The 27,501-nt window shown below is 38.1% G+C and overlaps 3 protein-coding genes across 4 annotated transcripts; all 3 read right to left on the reverse strand.

Annotated features, from left to right (window-relative positions):
• Positions 1-541: 541 nt before the first annotated feature.
• Positions 542-3,580, reverse strand: LOC116118984. The gene is made up of 2 exons (XM_031404940.1): positions 3,565-3,580; positions 542-1,189 (listed from the first exon to the last, which is right to left on the reverse strand). Exons 1-2 carry the CDS (start codon positions 3,578-3,580, stop codon positions 747-749), a joined length of 459 nt encoding a protein of 152 aa, XP_031260800.1. The 3' UTR covers positions 542-746.
• Positions 3,581-13,168: 9,588 nt separating this feature from the next.
• Positions 13,169-16,511, reverse strand: LOC116119001 (cytoplasmic tRNA 2-thiolation protein 1-like). The gene is made up of 10 exons (XM_031404960.1): positions 16,287-16,511; positions 15,932-16,046; positions 15,692-15,834; positions 15,350-15,469; positions 14,577-14,689; positions 14,403-14,495; positions 14,256-14,296; positions 14,073-14,139; positions 13,854-13,965; positions 13,169-13,681 (listed from the first exon to the last, which is right to left on the reverse strand). Exons 1-10 carry the CDS (start codon positions 16,386-16,388, stop codon positions 13,517-13,519), a joined length of 1,071 nt encoding a protein of 356 aa, XP_031260820.1. The 5' UTR covers positions 16,389-16,511; the 3' UTR covers positions 13,169-13,516.
• A 788-nt stretch (positions 16,512-17,299) lies between these two features.
• On the reverse strand, positions 17,300-25,280 carry LOC116118995 (ubiquitin-like domain-containing protein CIP73). 2 transcript variants are annotated; one of them, XM_031404950.1, is made up of 18 exons: positions 25,183-25,280; positions 23,657-23,819; positions 23,356-23,473; positions 23,042-23,149; positions 22,833-22,951; positions 22,581-22,667; positions 21,761-21,943; positions 21,607-21,676; positions 21,372-21,526; positions 20,656-20,820; positions 20,490-20,561; positions 20,042-20,159; positions 19,646-19,975; positions 19,403-19,554; positions 19,096-19,323; positions 18,100-18,741; positions 17,665-17,820; positions 17,300-17,555 (listed from the first exon to the last, which is right to left on the reverse strand). In XM_031404950.1, the coding sequence occupies exons 2-18, from the start codon at positions 23,783-23,785 to the stop codon at positions 17,484-17,486; spliced, it is 2,904 nt and encodes a 967-aa protein (XP_031260810.1). In that variant the 5' UTR covers positions 23,786-23,819; positions 25,183-25,280; the 3' UTR covers positions 17,300-17,483. The 2 variants fall into 2 exon arrangements, with proteins under 2 accessions (XP_031260810.1, XP_031260812.1); XM_031404952.1 differs by having other exon boundaries at positions 19,099-19,323; positions 25,183-25,279.
• Positions 25,281-27,501: the final 2,221 nt, after the last annotated feature.

A 27,501-nucleotide genomic window follows, 5' to 3' on the forward strand; every position in this document is an offset into this window, starting at 1 on the left:
ACCAACTGACCAAACCAATATCGGAAATAAGTTTTACATCAAAACTTAAAACAGAAAATACATGTAAAAATCTTATACCTTTGTTTAGTTCAAAAGACGAAATAGGCAAAGGGACAGGGAGATTAGCTCCCCTGTTTGGTAGGAAATAAATAACATGAGAAAATGTACCCAGAGACCAACAAAACACAATCCTTCCACATATGAGAAATACGGATAACTGTAATTTACGCTTTATACTGATCGTAAATTAATATAATTTTTAATGTTTTCTCTGAAAGGGATACCAAAGAAATGGAAGGGACAACTTCTTCTCATATATAACCAAACGTACAGTAAACTTTCCTTTTTCCTCAGAATCTCAATACTTTCTTATCCTCCAATGACTGAGTGTAAATCTCTTCATACACAATCGTCAAACATTTCCTACTAATTTTCATCCCTCCAAGAACCCAAGCCCCAAAATAGAACAAGGAACGGGGTACTATTGAAATGACAATAGGGAGCACGAAACAGATACGAAATCATCAAAGCAGTTGATCAGTTCATACAAATTTGGTTTGTTTTAGTCCATATCACAATAGCAAGTTAAAAAATAACAACAACCAGGCGTATATCACTTCAAACGGTCACAAAACAAAACTCCTTCATTGCTAAACTCAAATAATAATAAAAACTCTAAAATCCATCTCTAGTTAATATAAAATTACATGAAACCACAAAATGACTCACAAATCTCTCCATTTGAATCAATTTTCCTCGCCGAAGAGAAGGCGCAGACGAGAAGCGAAACGGCTGGTCGATTCGAGAGAGGCTTCGTGGAGGAGGCTGCTCTTAATGTTGTTCATTCGATGAGTTAGGGATTCTTGCTCCTCTTTAAGAGCTGAAGTGTCCTCTTCAAGTTCATGGAGGTAATACTTCTGGCCCAATGATCTGAGGCTCAACAACAATATTCCGGACATCGCGAATAACTGGATGAAGCTGTGTTTGTGTTTTATTGCATTTTTTATAAATGGTAGTGATTTTTTAGGGTTTGGGCCCTTTGGGGCGGTGCTCCTGGGATTTGGCGGCGTACGCCATGATGAACGAGTGCGGGGGTGCCAAAATGACCGAAGTAGTATATTACCGAAACTAACGAGAAAATTTAGGTGCCCGTGTCCCCCAAGTATGTATTTAAGAAAATGGTCTTGAACTGTTCATCAAAATTTTATAATTTAAAGAGTTGATGTGGTATAGTTAGGATTATTAAACACGTAAAATGGGGTAAAATAAAAAGATAAACATTTGTGGGCCACAAACTATTCACGTCGCTTAATCGAAATTCATCAGTTGAAAACGTGATTTATTAACGAAAGGGAGACGCGATTTTTTTCCGATCCAACACCAATTGATTTGCACCCTAAATCAATTTCTTGAACCCTAAACCGATACAGTCGCGATTTTCGGCGATATAGTCGCGATTTTCGATCGATTTGTTGAACCCTAAATCGTTTTCTTCAACTATAAACGGAATCTGCGCGATTTCCGGCGATACAGCCCATATTTCCAATCCAAACTACAAATTTTCACACCAATTCAATCCAAAACCATGGCTGACTCACAATGACGCACAAACCCAACGCCACTTCGAATCCTAGATTCCGTGGTGCAAGCAGTTCAATGGCTACTCCGTGGATCTCTGACCATTGAAGGTGGTCCACACGTGAGGAGACGTCGCGGCACAAGAACAGAGGGAAGAACCAGCAAAGGGGTCTGAAGACGGAAGTCAGGCGAGAATTCAGCCCAGAAGGGGATCTCCGAGAGAATGCAGGCCAGGAGGTGGATCCGGCGATAATTCGGGCAGGAGGAGTCGCCGGAGGATCCAGGCACGAGGAGAAGGCCGGCGAAGATAGGGTACGTAATTTGGGAATCTTGCTTGTAATTTCGCTTAAGCGATCATTTGTATCCTTAAGCGATTATTCTGTTTTACTCGTGATCGCACAATGATCGCTTAAGCGATAAAAATGATCGCTTAGCGATTTGAGATCTGGGCAGATGATTCTGCCCGACCAAAGATCGCTTAGAGATCATGAGTGTTTACTCTTGGTCGCTTAAGGATCTTAGGTCTGGGCAGAATCACAATTAAGAGTTCTCAGTTAACTTTTGGTCGCTTAAGCGATCTTGCATGAGACAGTAAAGATCTCTTAGCGATCCGAGATCGCTTAAGCGACTACAGTGGTTTTGGTTTATTTTTGTTGATAACATTTTATTTATATCGATTGTGCAGATGGCGGACCGTAAGCTATGAGAGTACGTTGGAGCAAGTGAGAAGGTACCCTACTTCCCTGCAAGGTGACGGTGAGGTCGAGCTGGGAGGTTTTTGACAGAATAAGGGCCATTTTAGCTAAATAGGCACGTGAAAGAGATTTTGGTGACACTTGTTTCGGTCAGTTTTTAAGAATCGGAAAAAAAGTGGAAAAAGTCTTTTGGGGGCAGGGAGTTTACATGTTGATGCACTCAGTAAATGCAAGAAAAAAAATGAAATGTGGTTCGTGGTGGAGGGAAAGCCACTACGGTTTGGTATGATGGAGTATGCGTTGGTGACGGGCTTAGGATACGGGAAAGTGCCAACTAAGGCGGAGGCAGACGCAGTAAGGAAGAGTGCGGAGCCATAAACGTTTGTAAAAAGGTTTTGAAAGGGGCAAAGTCTATTACAGGAAAAGTTTTAGAGAAGGGCTATCTACAGTTCGGTTTAGTATGCAGAGAAGATAAAAGTGTGCTTGATATTGTTTTTACATTCTATCTTATTGGCTGGTGACTCAACAAAAGCTATTAGAAAGATTGGTTGCTGTTTGTAACGCCTTGGAGTTCTTTAATTCTTATCCGTGGACGATATCATTTGAGCGAACCATCAAGACCTGAAAAAACCAGACATGGCGTTAAAGCATGCCGAATGGGGCGGAAGGCTAAACCAAGCACGTATAATTTGTTTGGCTTCCATGGGCAATGCTGTAAATATAATAGCTCTATGTTATATTTTTATAATATGTGTGTTTGAATAATGACATGGACTGTTTTTTACAATGTAGGCTTGGATGTACGAGGCCATCCCTGTCTTCGCTAAGCGGGGGGGAGGAGCAACAATGTGAATGTGCACAACAAAATTTCCTAGGATGTTGCGGTGGCATGTCGAGAGCTGTAACCATTCGGATTATGGCCATTAGAGATTAGATTCAAGCAGCTGGGGTAAGATTGAAGGATTAAGCTTTGAATATGCAGTTGCTTTTTTATTTTGCTTCAATCTGATTGATTTTTATTTCTTATTGCAGGAGTCGTCCGTCCCTTTTTGACCCCTATTGGGTGAAGCGGAAGAGGACTATGTCACATCTTTCAGCAATGGAGATGAAACGGATGAACAGATAGACCGCCTGATGCGGGACCTAAAAGGGGTCACGCATGTGATGGCAGTTGCAGGGCCATTGCTTGACATGTCGTTGATGTTGAGATAATGAAGCTCGGGGGGCCGAGGATGAGGAGGAGAAGAGGAGGAAGAGGTTCGTATGCCTCACAAACCGGTACAACAAGTACCGCTTTGCTGAGACATCGGCGTAGGGAGAATGAGGTTGTTGACCTCATAAATGACCTTTTGAGAGTTTTACAATAGCCGTTTATGCAAAGCTTGAAAGATGGAAGAAACAATGAAAGGTGGAGAAGAAAGTGGATAAGGTGGGAGGGAAAGTAGCTACAATGGGGACGAAGTTGGTACAATGGAGGAGGAAGTTGGTGGAGAATTAAAGGCGTTGAAGTGCAAACTGGTTGAAAAGAGAAGCCGAAAGAGCAATTTGTGAAATCGCCTACATGGTAGTGACACAGGTAAAGAGAAGAAATGAGAGAAACAAATGGAGGAACACCAGAAAGAGAGGAGTTTGAGGAGGTTGGTGGTGGAAGTGGGCGGTGATAATGGAGGAGGGGGAGTGGGAGGCGAAGGAAGCGGGGATGTAAAATTGGAGGAAGGGAGGAAGTGGGGAAGGGAAATTGGACTCAATGTCGATTTGTAAGGCTAATAAGGAAGGAAAAAACTCTTTTATGCCTATTACAATGGATCGGGATTTGATGGCCATAAAAGTGTAAGACAGGGGATTATCCCCGGGAATGGTTTCAGAAGTTGTTGACGATCGAACGGGCTTAGGACTCGGTGATTTATTTTCACTTAATTTTCCTTATTTTTGCCTGTGTTTTCCATACTTATCTTGTTGTTTTTATTTGATGTAGCACATCGATGAGATATTGGCACTGATGAGGCTACGACAGACTAGTGATGTGACTGTTGTATCCCGACAGTGTTATCACAGATGTGGCGTTTGGGCAAACGTTTGTTTCAGCATATCGGTCTTTAATTAAAAATGCCGTTGCTAGTGGTGTAGCAAAAGAACCGAAGCGAAAACGATTGGCCCACCACAGTCGGATTGCATCCCTGTGATTTCCGTTTGATGATAGGATTATGCATTACGTAAGGGGATCACCCAAATATGGCCACGATTGGGCCTTTGTTAAAGAGTGTACTGCATCATCCTCGTCAACAGATGCATTGGATAGCAGTCGTTGTGCATCTAGAGGAGGGGTGTCTGAAGACCTTGACTGCAACCCAACCATTTGTCGAGACAAGCATTGGAGGTCGAGTTGGAGCCACTGTCTAGGTTGTTCCTGCGGCTGTTGCGTGACAGCGGGATGTTTGGGCAGTTGGGTGATCAGGTACTAACCGGAAAGTGGCGAATTCAGCGCTCTACCTGCCCAATAAATGAGTCAAGGTAAATTTTGTTTAAAACTAACTTACTAATACAATTGTTCTATAAGTTTATTATAATGCTAATGTCTTCTTCCTATTGTAGCGCTGAATGTGGGGCATATGCCCTGAAATTATTCAGTTCGATGACCAATAGCCCGATGGACACTGAATGACGAAACAATGGAGAATTTCGAGCGCTGGGCTGTCGACTGCTTCCATGGGCAGATGGATCCGTTTTGAGTGACCAGAACCCAATCAAAGGTATGAAAGATGGACGCTGAATTGTGTAGTTTATGTGATGTTGTGTTCATACTTGGGTTTTTTGAGTTAGTTTATGTGATACCTGTTATAATTATCAATAAGGTGTATATACATGTTCTTTCAATGGTGTTTTGATGTTTACTTTGTGTCAACTGCTTATTTAATTTGTTCTCATGGCTTGGCTATTTTCTAATTCATGCCTTTCTCATATTATGGTGTTTTACACTGCAGGTCACTAAGATGGAATGGTCAATCTCCACAAAGTCGCCGAGGCACCATATTAGCCGCCCTTGTAGATATCATCTTGAATTTGTTGATGCTAGTGCAGAGCCAGAAAGCATCGGGAAGAATGATGTCGTGGGCATCTTTTCAAGCATGGACTGCCCTGATACCATTCACTGTGGATTCAAACTGTTTGCATCAAAAACTAATTATAAATAATTTACTATGTATGGTGTGATCATTGAAGAATTGGATCTGATATTTGGGATATATTTTTGTTTGCATATAAGATAATTCATCAGCGTTTCAATTTACTAGTATGGTTTGTCCATATAAGATCATGGTCTTTAGTAATAATCGCTTAAGCGATACGAAAGGTCACTTAAGCGACATAGTCTGGGCAGATGTCATTCTGCCTCGGAAAAGAGCTTAAGCGTCATAAATCGCTTAAGCGATCATGCGTATTTTAGTAATATCGCTTAAGCGATACGAAAGTCGCTTAACCGATCATAGTCTGGCAGATGTCATTCTGCCTCGAAAAGATCGCTTAAGCGATCAAAATTGCTTAAGCGGTCATGCGTATTTTAGTAATAATCGCTTAAACGACAAAAGGTCGCTTAAGCGATCATAGTCTGGGCAGATGTCATTCTGCCTCGGAAAAGATCGCTTAAGCATCATAAATCGCTTAAGCGATCATCGTATTTTAGTAATAATCGCTTAAGCGATACAAAGGCGCTTAAGCGATCATAGCCTGGCAGATGTCCGTTATTACATTTATATTAAACATATAGTTCCTTTACACGTCAGTATGAAACCTATAGGTTACGATTCGTTCAGAGCACCTGTTCCGTTATTACATTTATATCAAACATATAGTTCCTTACACGTCAGTATGAAACCTATAGGGTTTACGATCGTTCAGAGCACTTGTTCCGTTTTACATTTATATCAAACATATTTTCCTTTACACGTCAGTATGAAACCTATAGTTTTACGATTCGTTCAGAGCACCTGTTTCCGTATTTACATTTATACAACATATGGTTCCTTACACGTCTAGAAACCTATAGGGTTTACGATTCGTTCAGAGCACTTGTTCCGTTATTACATTTATCAACATATAGTTCCTTTACACGTCAGTATGAAACCTATAGGTTTACGATCGTTCAAGCACTTGTTCCGTTATTACATTTATATCAAACATATAGTTCCTTTACACGTCAGTATGAAACCTATAGGGTTTACGATTTTTCGAGCACTTTTTCCGTTATTACATAATATCAAACATATAGTTCCTTTACACGTCAGTATAAACCTATAGGTTTAGCATTCGTTCAGAGCACTTGTTCCGTTATTACATTTATATCAAACATATAGTTCCTTTACACGTCAGTATGAAACCTATAGGGTTTACGATTCGTTCAGAGCACTTGTTCCGTTATTACTTATATCAAACATATAGTTCCTTTACACGTCAGTATGAAACATAGGGTTTACGATTCGTTCAGAGCACCTGTTCCGTTATTACATTTATATCAAACATATGGTTCCTTTACACTCAGTAATAAACCTATAAGGGTTTACGAATCGTTCAGAGCACTTGTTCCGTTATACATTTATATCAAACATATAGTCCTTTACACGTCAGTATGAAACCTATAGGGTTTACGATTCGTCAGAGACTTGTTCCGTTATTACATTTATATCAACATATAGCTCCTTTACACGTCAGTATGAAACCTATAGGTTTTTACGATTCTTCAAGCACCTGTTCCGTATTACATTTATATCAACATATGGTTCCTTTACACATCAGTATGAAACCTATAAGGGTTTACGAATCGTTCAGAGCACTTGTTCCGTTATTACATTTATATCAAACATATGGTTCCTTTACACTCAGTATGAAACCTATAGGGTTTACGATTCGTTCAGAGCACTTGTTCCGTTATTACATTTATATCAAACATATAGTTCCTTTACACTTCAGTATGAAACCTATAGGGTTTACGATTCGTTCAAGCACTTGTTCCGTTATTACTTTTATCAAACATAGGGTTTACGATCGTTCAGCATATTTTTATATTGGTTTGCTTAATTATTTAGGAAATATTAGTATATTTTTTAATTTTCGACCCATTAGTGAATTAATTTCATTAATACCAAGAAAAGTTTAAAAATTAACAAAAACACCCCCACCCACCCAACTTCCCAGATTCTAGCTACCGCCGACAGCAACGAACGACCAATGGCCGGTAATGGCCAGTTGTGACCTTTTCCGGCCATATCCACCGTCATGGACTTTCAATGAATGTCCGACTTTGACGGTCAACGACGCCAAATGTTGGCCATCGTTGACCGCACACGACGGCCATATATTTGGCTGTTACAGACGGCAAGCTCTGGAATTTTTCGTTCGTCTACGCCAGTTTTGGCGGATCGTGGGCTTTTCCGGCCACATCCGTGGTCGATCTGGCCGAAAAGGCTATATGAGGGCCCTATCGGCCAGATCCGACCACTGTGCATCGAAACGCCCTTTCCCGGTCAGATTCCGGCTCCGGTGGCAAGAATCTGTCACCATGGGTAGGTGGGGGTGTATCTGTTAATTTTAAAACCTTTTGCAGAAGAATCGGTTAAGCGATACAATGGATCGCTTAAGCGTCATGTGATTGGCAGAAGCAAATCTGCCCAGGTCCATGATCGCTTAAGCGATCAGTGTATCGCTTAAGGAATATTGCCTTTTCCCCTGGTCGATTAAGCGATCGTGGATCGCTTAAGCGATCAGCACCTGGGCAGAATCAATCAGTCCAGGTGCACGATCGCTTAAGCATCCTTATCGCTTAGCGATCCTTCTGCGAAAACACTTTGTCGCTTAAGCGATACACTTAGTCGCTTAAGCGATCGTGGGCAAATATAACATTTGCATCTTTTCTCCTAAATTTTGACAAACTAAAATTACCAACACGTATTAATTCCATACTTTTTCCTCAATTTGACAGCCTAATTCCAAACTAAATCACCAACAAATATTTAGACCATGTAATAAGAATACACAATTAAAGGTTTTTATTAAGGTAACAATAAAATTTAAACATCAATAATTTCATCCTTCTTCGAATCGACCCTAATTACTTCTGGCAACTGCTTCTCTTGTGACCAGTTGCTTGCAAATTGAGCACTTATTCATCTTCCGGGGAACCTCAAAGGCTGATGGAATACGCTTAACCCTTTTTCTCCCCTTTGGTGTCTTCTTCAATGGCGGCTGGAGGATATGTCAGCCCCCTCTGGCGGCACTCCCCACTGCTCTTCTGAGGCACCGGATATACGTTTCTGAATATGCTAGCATGTAGTGATCTGTCATATAGAAAGGGGAGCAAAGTTCCATGTAATTCTTGAACCAAAATCCGGCTTCCGTTGGTGTTTCAGTGCTGCTAGTGCATGAGGACAAGGTAAATGTTGTGTCAAGCACTTTACAGCTGCAAGTTTTTGTAACAAGGTTAACTAGGGCATCCGGACCATAGCCGCGCCAAGTAAACTCTTGAGCATTAAGAGATAGGCAAACAGTGCATTGACAGTTCCTATGTTCTCGCAATATTTTTCAGCTGACGGACAAGGGTTGTAGTAAAATATCTGACTCCATACGACGCTCATGGAACCACCGCGACAGTGTCCTTTGGATTGCATCAAAAGTGCAACTATTGGAAACTCTCTTTCTATTAACAACTTCGAATTTATGGACTCAGCTAGGTTCGTGGTCATGACATCAAACTTCTTCCAGGAAAGTAAGCTCTACTCCATCTCTCGAAACCAACATCATGCTCAGTATCTTAGCAACTCTAACATCCTTGATTCGGATTGCTGGAAGTGTTCCTCGAACTCATCAACCCGATAAGCTTTTGCTGCCATGTAGTATGTCTGAAGGAGGCCAGCACACTTAAACTTTTGTTTTATGTTCTCACCAAGGTGCCTCATACAGATCCGTGATGTGCTTGACGGTAAATAGTGGCAATCCCCTTCTTATAGTTGTGCTCTATCGGATATTATGCACAACTCGTCACTGTCAGGCACTATCGTACGTAACTGCTGAAAAAACCAAGTCCATGACTCGTCATTCTCAGATCAACCACACACCATGCAACAGGATATGTGTGATTCTCGCTGTCCTGTGTAGTGGCCACCAACAATGTACCTCCATACTTTCCCGTTAGAAACAACCATCAACAGCCAACACCTTTCTCATGTTTACAAACCCCTTATAGCAGCACCATAAGCAACAAAAAAATTTTAAACATCATATTCCTTGTCCACTCAAAGCCGTCTTGCTACCTTGGTTTGTCAACTCAAGCATATACGGTACGCTTCTAATACTGCGTACCCGTGCTCCGGCGTGCCCCTCACAAAATCTTGTGCATGTTGTCTACCTTTCCAGCATTTCCAGTATAACAGCACATCCCAACTCTGTGCGCAGAAGTCTCTGAATGTTTAGAGAGATAGACCTTTCCCTTCGACGAACCGACTTTGACAAATTGTCCAATAACAGTCGCGACGCTTGTCGATGCTCACCGAAATATGTCCCAACCACATGTGTGCTCACGGGTATATTGCTAAGAATAAACTTTTCCGACTCCGCCAACCTTCTACAATAAACCCGCCACTTGCACTTCGGTCACGACATGCAACCGTCACAGCCAATGAATTTGACTTTTTGGTGATGAACTCAAAATTACCTTTCACAGCAACAGTTTTAGCTTCCTCACCACTTCCTCTTTGTTGTCAAATAAATACCCTATGCGCAAGTCCGATCCATCCGTAAAGACAGAGCTGATCCACTACTCCCTCCAATTGCCCCCTTTGAACCTGCATAAACGACCATAGTTCTCTTCCTCACAATCACGCCTTCTGCATAATCTTTATTTAGGAATCTCTACATCTGTGGGAACATCTACGGGGTCCTCCTCCTCAACATTTTCATTCTGCCCCCCATCACCAACCCTTCTAGAGTGTCCTTCTCACCCCCAATTCACCGCTACTCTTGATTTTTCAGCTAACAAATCAATGGCCTCGTAGTTCAAATTACAACGCAGCAAACTCCCGCCTACATCCTCGTTACCCCTTCCTTGGAACCAACTTCCACGGTTTTTCACATAAGAAACCCTTAAAATCGGCCTCGAACCACTATCGCCATATCAATCATAATAAGTTCACACTTTCATCCGACTTTATACAGCAGAGGTACCTTATAATTTTCAGGAGCTCTGCTTAAACATACTTCACAACTATATCACTACGCGAGCAACCAAATTACCTCTTCTAATTTTTCATCAATCAACTCATCAAAACTAACCTCTGTGCTCACAGCAATTGGCATAACTTCTTTGCTCTTCCCAATCCACTTCCACCTACTTTCTTCCTCACCCACTCACCAAAATATTCAACACCCAAAACAACTTTTCCCATGTATAATAATAGCCAACTACCTGTAATGCAAGAAAACACATATTTCTAAATGATGTACTAAGGGTTCAAATATTTAAAAAGAATCTCACATTCGCATATTTGGTCTGATGTATCGCTTGAACGATCATGGTTATTTTACTGGATCGCTTAAGCATACAGTGATCGCTTAAGCGATTCAGTATAATAACCTTGATCGCTTAAGCGATCTTATGCGATTTACTGATCGCTTAAGCGATCTGCTCCATACAACAGACTTTAACAGGATCGCTTAAGCGATCTTATGCCACATACCTGATCGCTTAAGCGTCTATCTGCTGCATTACCAGACCTACCGAATCGCTTAACGTACACCGGATCGCTTAAGCGATCCATCGTGCCCAGAACACATTTTCAGTCATCTCCACCTACAATCGATCCATCATACCCAGAATAATACCCACAACAAATTTTCAACAAATTCACTCCTTTCAACCACATTACATCAAACACAACCAACAACCTAAACAACTAAATCAAAATCATAACCCAACCCCATCCATTATTAATCTTTGTAAATCTAAATATAAAATGTAAAAAGAGATACACTACTTAGGCGAAATGTCAGGAGGAGGAGGAGGGGATCTTTGCCGGAGAAGATGTTAATGGTGAGGAGAAGAAAGTGTTAATGGCGGAGGAACAAGAAGATATAGAGGATGAAGAAGAAGAAGAGTACAGAAGGAGGAAGAAAAAGATGCAGAGGAGAAGAAGATGTTGACGACGCCAGAGAAGAGAAAAGATGCAGGTAGAGATGCTTAATGCGGGAGGAAGAGAAGGTTTTTGGGTTTATTTGCAACAATTTCGGGTTTGTGGAAATATAGATAATTTTGAAAAGATTCATTAATCCTAATTAAGCACTATTACCCTTAATCAATAATATGGCTATTTAGTTAACATTTCAAAACTTGATAGCCTTTTAATTAAATGTAAACTTCAAATGTCTTTTTAATAACTTCCCCCGAAACTAACAGTCTACTTAATTGGACTCAGATGTTTATGTGGCAACATCAGAACCATCAATATATATATATATATCCGTTTGGATCGGGAGTATATAAGATAAGAGTAATGCTACAGTTACCAAAAGATGTGCACCGAATTTGTGCACCGAATAACGTAACACAATCCTAACCATTTATTCATTATCAGTTAATATTAATCAACGGTCAAGATTTTGCCACGTCATTCGGTGCACAGATTCGATGTGTATTTTCGGTGACTCTATCATTTTCCATAAGATAATGGGGCCATCTTTGTTTATTTTGTAAAATTTCGATGTTTGATTTGCAAATAATGAAATATTACGGTAATCTTTTATTACAAATAGTGTTTACTGTTGGTAATATGAGAATAATCTTATTACCTTGTTAAGAGCTGTTATTAAAACATTACTTGGATAATCTGATTTTTCTACCTATTTTACTCTTGATTAAAAATCATTTCTAATACAATTGCTTTCAAATATCTACCAAATAACAATTAACCCAATCCCTCTACATTTGAAAAATTAGTTAAAACACCCTAACCACAAAAAAGTTTAAAAGTTAACAAAATACCCCTAACCACCCAAGACCACCGTCGGTTGTGACTCACCACCACTGACCACTGACGTCATAGATTTGTGGCCGTGAAATGGCCATAGATTTGGTTGTTTTTCAACCATGGACATTTTCAGCTTTGTCGACGCACGATCGACCATATACGACCAGTTGTGACCATTCTATCGACAGTCAAAGGCAACCGGAGGTGGTGGTTGGTTGCCGACAGTGGCTTGGGATGGGTGGATGTGATTTTACTACAAATTAAAGTTTTATATGATTGGAGTATTTTAACAAAATTTCAAATATAGGGAGTTAAAAAAATTATTCAAAAAATAATAATAATAAATACTATTATATTAATATTTAAAAAAGACAGCAATTTAATAATCTACTCCCTCCGTTCCGAAATAAAAGTCGTTTTAAGCAGTTACACACTTTTTAATAAACTAATTTTTTAATGTAAATTTTTTTTCTCTCTCCTATTGTATCTCTTTTTAGCTCCTCCCTTGAAAGTGCCATGGGAAATGCAATGAAAAAAAAAAGCAATGATAGGAAAATTATGTTAAATGGCGTTTGAAAGAGAGAGAGAGAGAGAGAGGAGATGTCATAGACAAGATAACGACACTTAATTTGAAAAAAATTTAAACCCTCAAAACTCATTTATTAAAAAACAGAGACAGTATATAACATTCCCACCCATTTATCTTTCCAACTAAACATATTATTCACCAATTTATTCGAACCAACCAAACACATTTTCTAAACATTCTCAATGATCTTCAAGGTGATCTTTCTTTCTATTAATATAATATTCTCCTATAATAAAACATTATATGATCCAAATGCCCCTAAGAAATAAAAATTTGACAGTTGTGGAAATTGCAATCCAAAAAATAGCAGCCAAACATCCATAAGATTACATTGATTATGCAACAAGAATCGTCTATATAATTTATAAATACTGTTAAGTCTGTTATTTAACTGGCAATGCTGCTGAGAAATTGTTTGAGAGGCTGCTTCTCTATGTGAATTCCTCTCAGCTTCGTCCAAGACAAATCTCGTTTACATATCTTTTGTTTACTGCTGCTGCTGTCATTCAACTCAGCAAAAGAATATTTAAGTGAATTTCTCTAATTCGCTAGTTCATTTCCTTAATGTTATTGCTCTTCCTTGTCCTGGTAAACCAATTCCGTGCAATTAGTAATGGCATTATAGGAGGTGACGCATATGTTTGCCATCAGAAATCCAATGTTCCACACTGTTTGCTCTCTATACTCTTTGCTCCGCTAGTTTGTTTCGCGTCCTTTTTACGATCATTATTGAGGCCTTTATTCCGTCCTATGCCCAACTTAGGCAAACCTCGATTCAGTCCCTCCAGCAGGACGCAAGCTTTACACCATTTCTGTGCATGAAGCAGAAATGCAATGATAAGAATCATGGTCACAGAAACCTTGTGCATATAATCAGAAACATGGTTGTATTGCTAGAAATGCTTTAGTTAATCAGTGTACTTAATCATTCATTGTGCTGTATCAATTGCCTGTTCAAAATCTTCATACAGATAGAAGGCTTACCTGGCTAGAAATGTAGCCACAGCGTTCACAGGTACCCTGCTCTGGCATTTTTGTTGAAGTGGCTATTCTGAAATTCTCTCCTGATTTAATGATGTCAAGTATGGCCCTGGGCCTGCATTCAGAATCCATTAAATAGTGGTAACATTTAATATAGCTTATACGAGGTTTATTTGGAAAAAATTCAAACAAATTTGCTTCACTTTGTGTCAACTGAATCACCTTATTCTCTCCAAATCTTTAATGAACTCACGAGCAAAACCACGATAAGCATTTGGAGAATATATGCCTGCAATTACAATAACAGAACTTTAAAGAGATAAGGGACCAGTAAAACAACAAAATTTGTAGATTAAAGGTTAGAGGGAAAAAAATATTAAATGGGAATAAGAAATGAACAATTACATTCGGTAGAGAAGTAGTCTAGCCTCTTGAAATAAGCATACGTGAACATCTGGTTAAGGATTCACAGCTATTGCAGTAAATAGTACATGTCAATATATGCAAATCAAATAAGTCCACAAAAACCAAGCATTGCAACAAGAAGGATATATTACAATCTCCTTCTCATACGTGTACTTAAAAGGTTTGCATCTTGGAATTGGTCCATCTTCACCAGTTGTTATTGATGTACATCTACTCAATCTACACAAACACAGCCTGAACTTAGTTCCATGAAAAGGAAAGGATAAAACTGAAAGATAACCTCATTAAACAATTTGTTACCTAGCAATATCACCTCGTAAGATGTTCAAGAGAACTGTTTCTGCAATATCATCTGCATTATGTCCAGTAGCCAGCTTGTCCACTTCCAACAAAGAAGCACCTCGATCGAGGGCCTATAAAACATTGATCAATTAATCAAGTCATTCTATCCTAACCCTAAGATGACTAAAAAACTGCCAGAAGTGGTTAACTACACGTACAGCTGGTACCTAGTCTTAAGACAAAGACTCCTTAAGACAGAAATAAAGTGAGTAGTTTTGCATTTGTCTCAGAAATCAGAATCCTATGATTCAGTAAATTCTCTGTTATTTGATAAAATCCTTTTTAGCTGTATCATCTGAAAGGAGCAGGAGAGAGAAGAAATCCTCGAGTCCATTTCTTTAGAAGAGATGGAAATCAGAAAGACCATCAATTTTAGCCCCCATAGATTGCTGTTGGAGATGTTTTCTAAAATTCTACAATTTTCAATCTATAAATGTTTTGCAGCAGCCAAAGAGCTCTAACAAGAACATTTCCCCACATATACATTAAGGCAAACAACATAAAAAATATCTCCTAAAGCACAGAGATTAAAAAAGAAAACATATACCAATTTTACAAATCAAAATGATAGTGATTGTTTTGAAGAATTCCAATCTCAACCAATGAAGGGAAGGCAGCTCAAAATCTATAATGCCTATAACTTGCCAGAAGCAACAGCTATGGTAGAATTGTCAATAATAAGAAAAATAAAAAGCTGGTTTATATTATTTTAGAGAATATAATCCCTATACCTGACGACGGAAAACACCACAGAACGTGCAGTTATTCTTTAAACCAATCATCTTCACTATTTCATCCATTGTCCATCCATATAAATCCTTGTAAGAAACAATCCTTAGTGGCAGGCCATACTGGGGAGAGAGGGAAAAAAAAAAAAAGTGAGAGATAATATAAACGCATGAAGAAAATAATAAAACAAAGAGAAGCATAGAGTGATCTTATTGAATTTTTTTTCTTACAAATTCATAAGTCATAATTAGAAGAAACAATTCTTTAACGAAAGAAAAACATGAAAAATTTTGCACTTGGTCCTGATATGGTTTTGCTCATATGAGATAAAGAAAAAATCTGACCTGCATTTCATTTCTTTTGACAGTCTCCAGTGAGTCATCCCTGTAACCTGTAATGCCCTCATCAACTGACAAGAGGAAGAGGTCCAATCCGTAGTTGTGGCGCCGATTCAGCTCTGACAGTACATAAGCAAGAACGGTAGAATCTGCAGCAAACAGAAGCGGGAATGATGGTTAAAAGGGCAGCAGATGATTCAAAAGAGTTTAATACTTCAAATAATAATAATAATAAAAAGCATTCACCTTTTCCACCAGATGCGCCAATGGCAATACGCTCACCGGGCTTGAATAGCTGGTTGTCTACAATCACTTGGTGAATCTCCTCCTCAAAAACCTCATAGAAACACTCCCTGCATATCTTTACAAACCAAAAACTATGCTGGTAATTGCATCATAATAATAACAACAATAAAGTATTACGAAGATTATCATAACAAGGCAGCCCAATCCACTTTCTAAATTATTACAATCAAACTAATTTGAAATTTCATTTTTGAATTATAATTCATTAGTTTGAGGTGAGAAAATTTAAAAAAAAAAAAAATAGCACAGCTTTAACGGGAAACAAACAGGGGATAGAAAGAAAAAGTAAAGTTACCTGTTCTAGGGTTTTAGGTCTCTTCAGAGCAGCCCTTCTCTGGTTACAGATACAACAAAGGCGACCCCCAGCCTTTCTCAGCTTCGTGTCGGCTTCATCCATACCGAGTCCAAAGTCTTTAGCAGTAAAACTAACGGCACAGTGATATGAAATCGTTCCTCTAGGCCCGAATTGTTGTTGGCGGTGGAGATCCAAAGGCGGGCAATAGATTTTTACTTGTTTTAATTGTTGTTATTGGTGGTATTAATTAACATAATTGTCCGTATAATTTACCCTTTTTTTTTTTTTCTTAACTTTGACTGTCCGGAGTCTCTACTAATTTATGTTATTAATTCTCGATAAAATAATCTACACTGATGTCTGTTTTCATAAATTTTCTCTTACAATTTTAATGTTATAACTTGTAATTATCAATCATAATTTATCAGATGAAACCTATATAAAATCTATTATGAGCTGTTTAAGAAAAAATTTATAAAATGAAATTATGAGTGTAACCTCTCCTTCTCAAAAAAGACTAACACAAACCCTACTTACATCGCTAATGCTCAAATAAAAATACCGAACCTGAAACATGTTTCTCCTTATAATTTACCCGAGCTTGTAAAAATACAAGCTGGGCTTAAGTTATGATTTAGATTTACTATTTTCTTCCTGATGCTTATAATATATACCCCAATCTTAATATCCAATTATAACAAGTTTATTTGAATTTTTTTCTTTTTACTTTTTATTAATTGAGGATTATAACCAGGTTATTTGTTAAATCTCATTTAATAAAAATTTGTCCTTCTTGATTTCATCTGATGTGAACAAAACAAGTTTATATGATCGAAGCTCCCACAAGGACAAGGAACTTGTTATGTGTAAGTCAAGCAAACTCAAATCTTATTCTATTAAAGCGTAACTAGAAAAGAGAGATCATGTATGCCAAAACAAATTTGATTTTACTTGAAGCAAACTCAAATGTTATAGAATGTATTAATAAAAAAAAACAATAAATTGCTACAAAATGTGAAAAGTTATATACTCAATATGCAAATGAGCTATATTTTACGGGCCAATCAAGCCCCAAACCTAATTTTGTACAAGAATTTTTCAAAATATTTCCGTGTATCAGAAGAGGTACACGGTCTACAACACATAATGAAACCATTATCCCTTTCAACAACCAAAAAAAAAAAAAATAATAATAATTTAGCATTTGTCCCGGCAAGAGTCACCCTGAAGCCGTTGATGTATATCCTGCCGTAGGATCTCGATATATTCCTGCATGAGACCAAAGTTAGGAAAAAAAAAAAAAAAAAAAAAACTGTTAAGCTCCAGAACATCACAGTAACGATGAAATTTAAAGTGAATCATTGTGTGTGATACTTACATGTGCAAGACCTTCGTCACTGCACAACTCATCCACAAGGTCTCCAGGTATAGCTCCATTTTGCTGCAACACACTAGCATTCTCAACAACAGCACGGAAAACTTCTTCAGGAGGATCACAGTGTTCAATCCTCTGCGCCACTTGTTGAATTCCAATCTAGACACAGAAGCAGTTGAAACACAAACTTAGTAATTGAAAATACGTAATTCTTCTTCAGGATACACTTATAACATTCAACTCAAAAATTACAAGGATCACAATATTGGGAAAACAGCTTTAATTTCAAAACTAATTAGAGAAATTAAAAAAACGAGCCAAAAGATTAATGATTGAGGCCGAATACATGCATAGAATATGTACAAGAATGTAGGAAATGCTACAAAATCCTATGTTGCAGAGTTTTTATTATTTTATCCATTAGTAGGGTATACAAACCTCAAAGTTTTGATTATCTGAGTTGTCCACTCCAGTTGACCTCTCACCATGCTGAGCAGTAGAAAGCGGCTGATGGGCAGCAGACCCACGACCTAGAGCTTCAGAAACAACAGGCATCATCTGTTGGACCATCCTTGACAAATCAATGCCACCACCCTGCCCTCCTACTAATCCTGAAAACATGTTTCCAAGATCCTGGCCATCAATCTGCTGAGCAATTTGATTGACAGTACTCATGATTTGGGGGCTCTGAGTGAGCTGTTGCAACATATTTCTCAAGACATCTGGAGAACCAACCCCAGTTTCCTCTGAAAACCCTGACAATAAACCATTAATCTCAGGGCTACTTAGAACCTGAGACATGGCACTGGATGTGTCAAGTTGGCCATCGGTACTGGATGTGTCAAGTTGGCCATCGGTATCTTTCCCTCCTAACTGTCCACTCTCCTTGATCCTACCAACCAGGGGTAATTGACCAGAGGATGGGTCATTTGTATCTGTCCTACTCATTCCAGAGCTAGAAGGTGCGAGAGATCGCAAAAGCTGTTGGCCAAGAGCTCTAGAAGTATTCTGATCGAGAGGAGCACTGCTTGTTCCTCCATCACCACTCTTGACCGGCGTCTTTGAAGGCTTGAATCGCTTCTGATCACATCAAAAACACAGAATTATGAACAACCAGTTCAAAGAGGACAATTAAGAAAAGAAATTAGGAAGGAGAACATTTATAAACAGAAGTGCATGACAGATATAAACAACATAATATGGGAGTGTACAGCTAAAAATACGTCTCCAAAAGAACGGGAAAATGAATCAAACAGTCATCTGGCACAATCAAGAACATCCAGCCGAACAGAAAATACCAAATACATATTTGAGTAACATCTATTCATGCTTGCAAATGTATTGAGGATTTTCTCAGGATCTTATCCTGCATAAGGACCTAAGTGCATTTTCAAAGTGTATATTCCAATAAAGACCAGCAACAAAATGTCATACCACCTTGCGCTCTAGACCACCCAGCCCCAATCCAAGTGGGACAGTTTCAGCACCCTCCGGAAGGCATTGCTTTTCACTGGATCCAGAAGCATTTTCTGAAGTGTCTTCCAACTTCACTTCATTTAGAGAGCTTGAAGAGCCTTCTGCTGAACAAGTTGGTCCATCTTTTGTGATCAAGACACTCCATGCATCTTCATTATTCCTTACTTGATGGCATTCAGGTTGAACCTATTATCATTATTAGCATTGGTCAGAAGTAAACACAAAATTACTTCCATAAGAATCCTACATTGTATACCAAGCATACCTTCTGACCTTCACTTTCAGGAATGACCCCAGCCTGGGAAACACTAAGTTCACCAACTCTGTTTACTGGCATGCTATGAGGCTGCTCATTGCCAACATCATTACCTGTATTGTTTCCACCAGATACGTTCTGCACGGTTGACTCCCCTTCACCTGCAAACAGAAAGACCAGCATTGAGAACCATACAATCATTATAAAACTTATCATTATAACAATCATTTAAAGCATTTCATGTTGACCTACCCGATGAAACCTGGTTTTCTCCTTGCATGTTACCTACCAAATTTCTAATTTGCGAATTGACTTCATTAATAACTGAGGATAGCAAGACAGAGTTCGCAGGTTGCGGAGATACAGAAAATCCTAAACCAGGTTGTGTTCCAGTGGAAATTGCAATGCCAGCAGGACGTGATGGGACAGCTGCTGCAATGACGTTCCTGACAGGTAACATCCTCAATGGAACTGGACCAGATGAATCAGCAGAACCAGTATTATTGCTGCGTTCACCCTGCACTCCATCCCCGTTACTTCCCCTAGTACCAACAGCTGAAACAACAGGTGCCAATGCGGTGCCTGATAACAGACAATGTCAGATTCCTTAAAAGTAAAAAAAGCTGGTTAAGTCTAACCTCTACCTACCAGCATGTATATGAATATTTATGTTCCTTGGGGCATTTCCTACACCAACAGGACCAAGACTTGGAGTATTAGAAGGAGCAGAACCACCAAAGAGAGAACTCGTTTGAAGAGGAAAAGGCTGCAACAAAAACACAAAATCCATGCATGGTTAGGAAAACATGAAAGATAGATCCATGACTTAAAAACTACAAAATAAAGAGACAGTGACACAGGAGAACTTATAATTTATCCACAGCCAAAAGCATCTATTCAAGTCCATCGTTTAAAAAATACATTGTGAAGAAACATAAAACATCTAATGCCTTCCTCAATGTAAGACACAATTACTACGTGTGAATAATATGAACCATGCCGGTGTGAGTATGACACCCACATATGCCGTCAACAATTAGCCTCAAACGCAATATGTAGTAACAAGGTATATAATACCAAACACTTATTGACAAACCTGAACCATTATAGGATTGGGCCCTGATGGAGATATATAAACTGCAGGTCCAGCATTGACAGAAGATTCAGCCTGCGAGTTGCATAAAACAAGAGTCAAGATTTTTTATTCACAGACTGAATCAGAGGCAGAGAGAGGATTAGGCAGAGAGAGGATTATAACATACAGGAGATTGTCCCATACGCAGTGTTAGAATCACACGACCAAGCTCTAAAAGAAGAGAACCTAAATGTTGCATCGCAAGGCCTACTTGTGCAGATTCTGCCTGAATTTGCCCCCTAATAGTTGGATCTGAAGAAGCTCCCTCTTGTTCCAAGCGTCCTGCAATATGCTACAAAATTGCAGCAGATTATAAATAACACTTAATCAGATAGTAAAGTTGACCCAAAAACAGAAAAAGATAAAGATAAATTCATGTTTATGGAACTTCATATCCAACTATATGCTATTGCATTAAATCTTGATCCTAATTACAGTAAGACAGGTATCCTAACAACAATTGCTTAATAAGGCATTCATTTCCCCTAATCTGAACCATTCACAACTACAAGTAAAATCAATAAATTATTACAATCAGAGAAAGTAAAAAGAAAGTTGATACAACTAACTTATTAAGAAATACACTACCAAGATAGCAGCATCAAAATAACAGATTTAAACACAGAATGCAATGAGTAAAAAATACAATCACCAAAGTGAAAAAGTTTCAGAGAGAGAACAACTTCATTCAAAATGAACTGTAAGAAACAGTCTATTGGCTAAACTAACATAAAAGCATAGAAACAAACAAAACTGAATTTCAAACACAGATAAAATTCCACACAGAAATAAAAGGTGAAGAAAAGAAAAAGATAATGGAAGTGTTCTTGAAAAAGTATTTACAGATAGTGCTGCAGTAGTATGACCACTGAGAAGCCTCTGAGCATGCCGCAAAATAATGCTCAACGCTTCAGGTGTTGGCAACCCCCGTCCATTGGACGGAAGTTCTACTCTGGGTATACCTTCATCGCTTGTTGAAGATGTATTCGGTTGATAACCTACATATTGCAGAGCTGGTTATCACAGGCAGTTATTTTCAAGCCCAAAAGTAAAAAGATAATAACTTCTGTGTCATTACCATTTTGAGACAGCGTCTGCTCCATGCAGTTCATAAACTCGGAGAGAGTATTTAAAGAATCAGGAATTGGCTGAAACCCAAAATGGAAAGCATATTTAGAAAATAATGAGTGCCGATCACAAGTAAAACAAGAACAAGCAAATAATTTTCCTACCGTATGAAGTGAAGGAATCGGCACAGCTGCTGCAGTCAGGGGAATTTGAACAACCTGAGGTGATGATAGAAATGGTTGACCAGATGCCTGTCCAGATTGTGATCCTAATTGGCTTTGATTACCAACATTGCCCCTTATCCCATCTGTTTCATTTCCTTGTGGGGGCTGACCCAATGTATTTGACTGCAAATAATAAAAACAATGATTTAGCAGCACCTAAATCATGTTTATATAAAAGATTCGATATTTTTTTCTTTTAAGCAATTCTATTCGTACATGCTGTATGCTCAGTTCCCTTTACAGATCATTTCCCTCATTTCTGAAGGAATTTTCTGTAAAAATTTGTGAATTGGACAAAGTCAGAACCATGAAAGATATATTTTAGAATTAAAGAAAACACACAGACGATAAGCTGGCTCGGCTTCAGCAGGAGTCAATGTAGCCGAACATGATAGCCACAAGTGATTTGCAAATAAGATCATTCATTGAACCACAAACACTGCTAAATTAGGTATTCTTGGTTTAAGTACAAAGTCACTATAGAACTTTACACTAGAGCAAAACATAGAAAAAATACATGTGAAGACATGGGGTTTCTGACAATCCATAAAGCAGTTTCTTGTGCATGTCTTTACATTTCCAGAATATTTAACATGAAAAGAAAAGACAACTATATATATATATATATATATGACTCCAACAGCTACCCCCAATTAAGAGAATAAGAAAAATTGTACCTATCTCCAAATAAATAAACTGAGATCGTAAAATATATATTGTGTGTGTATGATGGAAATTTTCACAGACATGCATGACTTACCAAACCAGAGAATTGTACGCCATTATTACTGCCATTATTTGAGGACTGGCCACCTACTCCAAGAGAATTCATAACAGCCCCAATAACCTACAAGTAATATAACAAACGAGTAAATGCTTCTGGCAATAGCAACAAAATAATCCTACCCTTTTTTCCTTAGGGTAGCTATCCAGTTAAAAAACTCAAACAAAAACAGATTAAACCCACAAAATAAATAACAATAATACCCAAAAAAAAAAAAGAAAAACGAACCCGAGATAGGTCTGGAACAATGCCTTCACCTTGATCCCCAACATTGAAAGTACCAAGAACTACACTGTGTGAGATTTGCCCAACTCGGTTACGAGGGACACCAGCATTGACATCATTGCCTGCCAATTTAAAAAGAAAACAATAACTAATCAATTTATAGTAATCATTGTTGCTCTGGAAACTGCAGAAGCAACCCAGCGAATCAATACCTCGATTACCACTATTTCCATTTGTCTCCCCAGAGCTTGTATCAGATGAAGGCTGTGACTGAGTTGGCTGCCTTACAACCAAATGCAATGTATGCCCATTCTCCACATCTAAAAACAGTCAAAGGGTCCACAGTACAGCATGACCAGATGCATGGGCTTAGATGAATAAATAATCATATAAGAATTGAGAAAGATCAAAAAGAAAAAAAGGAAGAACCTAAAATAAAAAGAACATGGTGACATATAAGAAAACATGACAAAAATAAGGACAACTTCAAAGAAAAAAAATTAGAATCACATAAATTAGAGGATACGATATTCAGAAAGGGGGTGATCATCCTTTAACACCTTGCCCCTGAAAATCAGTCGTTGCTGACCAACTGGGACACCAATATCATTAGCTAGTTTCTCCTTGAATGATGAAACTGGCATCTGAAATTATTCAGAATGACACAACTAAGAAAACTGCTCAATGCAACACAATTTTTCTTTAAAAAAAATATATAGATAAGCATAATGTGCTAGTAAATTTCATTAACTTAAGCAGACCATTACATTAGGAACCATAGTAATATGACATGAAACCAAAAAAAGAACAAGAAAGACTTTACTTACATTTTTGTCCACCTGAAAACTATAAATCTGAGAATCTAATGTCTTGATATTGATCTCTACCATTGAATCCGAACTTTCCCCAGAAACATTGCTTGTACTAGGACCCTCACTGAGATGCTGATCCGCCATAATATTTCAGCCAATAAAGCTCAGACACAAATTCCTGTGCAAGTTCAAAGCCATGATTTATAAGTAAAAGAATTCATTTTTGTAAAATGTATGGGACTACCTATATTAAACTGCTCAAACACTTGCAGCCAAGAGCTACTTGTGTGCCCCAATTTATTTGAGCAGCTGTGATAACTTACTGCCCGGCAGTTTTTAAGCCAACCAGCTCAGCCATCAGCGAGTAGAAAGATATAGACACTCGATGACATACTAAATACTACAAAGATCACTGCAACCTATACTACGTGTGTACTTAATCATCTTTAGCAACTCAGCCCAACAAAATGTGTCATGAAAAGACATACAATTAACGCTTAGATTCAGTAGCAATTAATCGGCAGTCCACGAGATAAGCATCAACACAAATATTAACTCCAGAAAGTAAATAAGTGGTTTTCATTTCTTACTATATGAGTGATGACCAGAGTTAAATTTCTTCATTATACACGATATTTATGTATCTCATTGTAACTGTAACTCTGTAAGCGGTATATGTCATGGCACATAATTACAGAATCATAGAACATGACAACAGACAAATAACCTTAAAAGGAAAGGAGGATGCAAAGCAGCACAAAAGGTTTTAAAATGCCATGTCAAAATTTCCACATTAGTAAATGGTTATTCTTTCTCGTCTTAAATTGCAACAAAACAAAAGCCACACTCTACATTTTCTTTAAATGGAAATTTTGCGATCGATGCACTTATTCCCACCAAACATAGGTTATGGAGCAACTAGGCATTCGATTAGCCTAGACAAAGTTGAAGCCATCCGGCAACTCAAACCGAACATAAACATCATAATGAATATTCTATATCCCAACATACTACATTCTATAATTATCTTTCCAGAGACATATATATAAAGTTTAAAATCTTGTCCAACTAATCTCATGCCTCGACATCCGTTCCTCTTTCACCAAAATTTAAATCAAGGGAGTAGGCGAATACACAGAACCGTGCTTTAACTTCACTTGTTTAATTTATTCAATATTTTACTCTTTGAATTGCCAGTGGAGTTTGTCAAACCTAACATTGCTCAAATCTGAAAACACACTTCCTTGACAGTTTCGTCGATGCAAAACGTGGCAGATCGCAAACAATTACAACTCTCACAGATATATATAACATATACATATTACTATCGCCGATTAAAATTAATGAAATAAAATAAAAAAATCAGATAAAATCAATATCCACTCGATCAAAACTATCAGTCAAGATGCTAAAGTAGACTACAGATATCAAAACAGTTCTGCTTAGACTTTGCATGAACAAACTGCCAACGTATTCAATCAACAAAAACACAAGGCACCAAAATTTCACGGGGCCAAAACTTGGAGGAATATGAAACCGACCTTATAGGTGCAGGAAACCTGAAATTCGAGAGTCGAAGATGCGAGCGGCGAGTGTGTTGAATAGAGTTTGAAATCGTCGATGGATTGGCTTAGGTTTCGAGGAATGCCTTTGAGAGTAAGTAAGGATGTGCCTTTTTGGGTTCAAGAACACGAGTCGTACAAGCTGAGCCGAGTCAAGGTAATTTAGCTGTCATGAATTATACAAATGTACCACTTGAGCCGAAGAATCTAGAATGAGCAGGAAATGAGTTGTTCACATGGCTCTGCAAGGGAAATAAACTTAACGACGCCGTTTATTCTCGGTTTTGTTTTTAGGGTTGGGTTTTATCCATAAATGGGGCCTGTCAATGTCGAGCGTAACAGAAGTTCTCGTAGTACACCCACATAATTTCTGTATAAACCCTTCCTATGTAAGTTAACAAATTTCTTAAATAAATCACTGATATAAATTGATGTTTAATAATATGATAAATAATTTTAAATTTTATATATATATATATATATATTATTTAAATTAAAGTAGAAAACATGCCAAACATGTAACGCTATATTAATAATATAGGAAATGATTTGTTTAATTAATTAGTGTACAGAATTTTACTCTTATGACAGAGTGGAAGGTTTAGAAATAATTAGGGAGTAACTAGAAGCCTTGTGACAAAACTCTTTTTCTGGTCACTTAATGAGCCCAAACCAATAAACCATTTACTCAAGTGGGTTTAAACATTTTATACCATATACCCTTACAAGGAACACTTTAGTTGAGAAATGTTAGATGTAAAGACTCTTATAAAGAGTTTTTGTACAAGATTCCACATCACTAGTTTCCACATCACTGTCCTCTCTCTTTAGTCTTTTCTCTCTTTTTTTTTCCTTCTTTTTTTCATTTGTCTCAAACTTTTCTCTGTTTTGCAGGTCTTTTAAAAAAGAAAAAAAAAAACCTAATTTTTGTTTTCCTTTATGATTCATTTTTTAAATTTTTTTCTCACCATTCTTATCTCCTCTATCTTCTTTCTCTCCCGTCTCTTCTTCTATTTCTTTTTGCTTTTTTTTTTTTTCCTTATATTTTCTCATGGAAAATTCCCTCTCTAAATTTTTCCTACATTATGCTTCACATTTTCTTGGAAAATTCCATCTCTAAACAAACAATATAATGTTAGTAAGCAAGTTTGTTCATAACCAAATTCAAACTCTTTAATCATGGAAATACATCCCCCAAAAACCCAGGATTAGTCGTTGAAACATTAGCAAAGTTTGCTGAAAACTTCTGCAAGGTCGTTGCATTTGTTAAACTCACAGGAATCTCTCAAGACTCAACCCAACAGGAGTTGGGATAGGCCCACCCTGTTAGTTCTTCATCACCTCAAGTATAATCAGTGATGCGGTGGGAGAGTTCTTTTCATGCCCAGTGAACCGATTTGGATCTTGGTGATCCGATTCTCTCTTCCATCTCTACACTCAGCTTTTCTACATTGTTTGTTTAGTGATAATGTGAACTAGAATGTAGAAAAAAATTAGAGAGGGAATTTTCCATGAGAAAATATAAGGGGAAATAAAAGAAGGGAAAAAGGAAAAAGAAAAAAGAAATAGAAGGAGAGGAAGAAAAGACGGGAGAGAAAGAAGACAGAGGAGATAAGGAAGTGGGCTTAAACATTTTAGACCCAGATAAGGAACACTACTTTGGATATGAAGTGGATTTAAACATTTTATACCATTGACCCAGAGAAGGAACACTATCTTGGATATCAGAGTTGGGACTTTTTTTTTTGGCCAAACGACATACACATACCCAAGGTTTGGAGAAACAACAGACAGGTACCCAAAAGGTTTCAAAAAGACAAATTGATACCTTTTGTTATTGAAAAGAGTAAAATACCCTTAAAATAATATTAGTCTATTTTTTTAATTACATTTAAACCCCTTAAGTTTATTAATTTCATCAAATACCCCTAGAAAAGGTTTAAAAATTAACAAAAACACCTCTACCTACCCATACTTGCCAGATTCTGAGGGCCACCGCTGGTGGTTGCCGGAATCTGTCACAACGGTCTACGTCACACCGTAAATGACCGATAATTCACTGACCTAGCCTTTTTAGGCCAGATCCACAGTGGATCTGGCCGGAAAAGGCCAGATCTGACGTGAAAAGGCCAGATCTGGCCGGAAATTGACGGCCAAAGAAATGGCCGTCGTTGTCTGTCAACGATGGCCAATTGGCCATCGTTGACAGACAACGACGGCCATTTCTTTGGCCGTCAATTTCCGGCCAAATCTGGCCTTTTCCGGCCAGATCTGGCCTTTTCACGTCAGATCTGGCCG

This window comes from Pistacia vera, unplaced genomic scaffold (genome assembly GCF_008641045.1).
Source record: "Pistacia vera cultivar Batoury unplaced genomic scaffold, PisVer_v2 Contig869, whole genome shotgun sequence".
Lineage (NCBI taxonomy): Eukaryota > Viridiplantae > Streptophyta > Magnoliopsida > Sapindales > Anacardiaceae > Pistacia > Pistacia vera.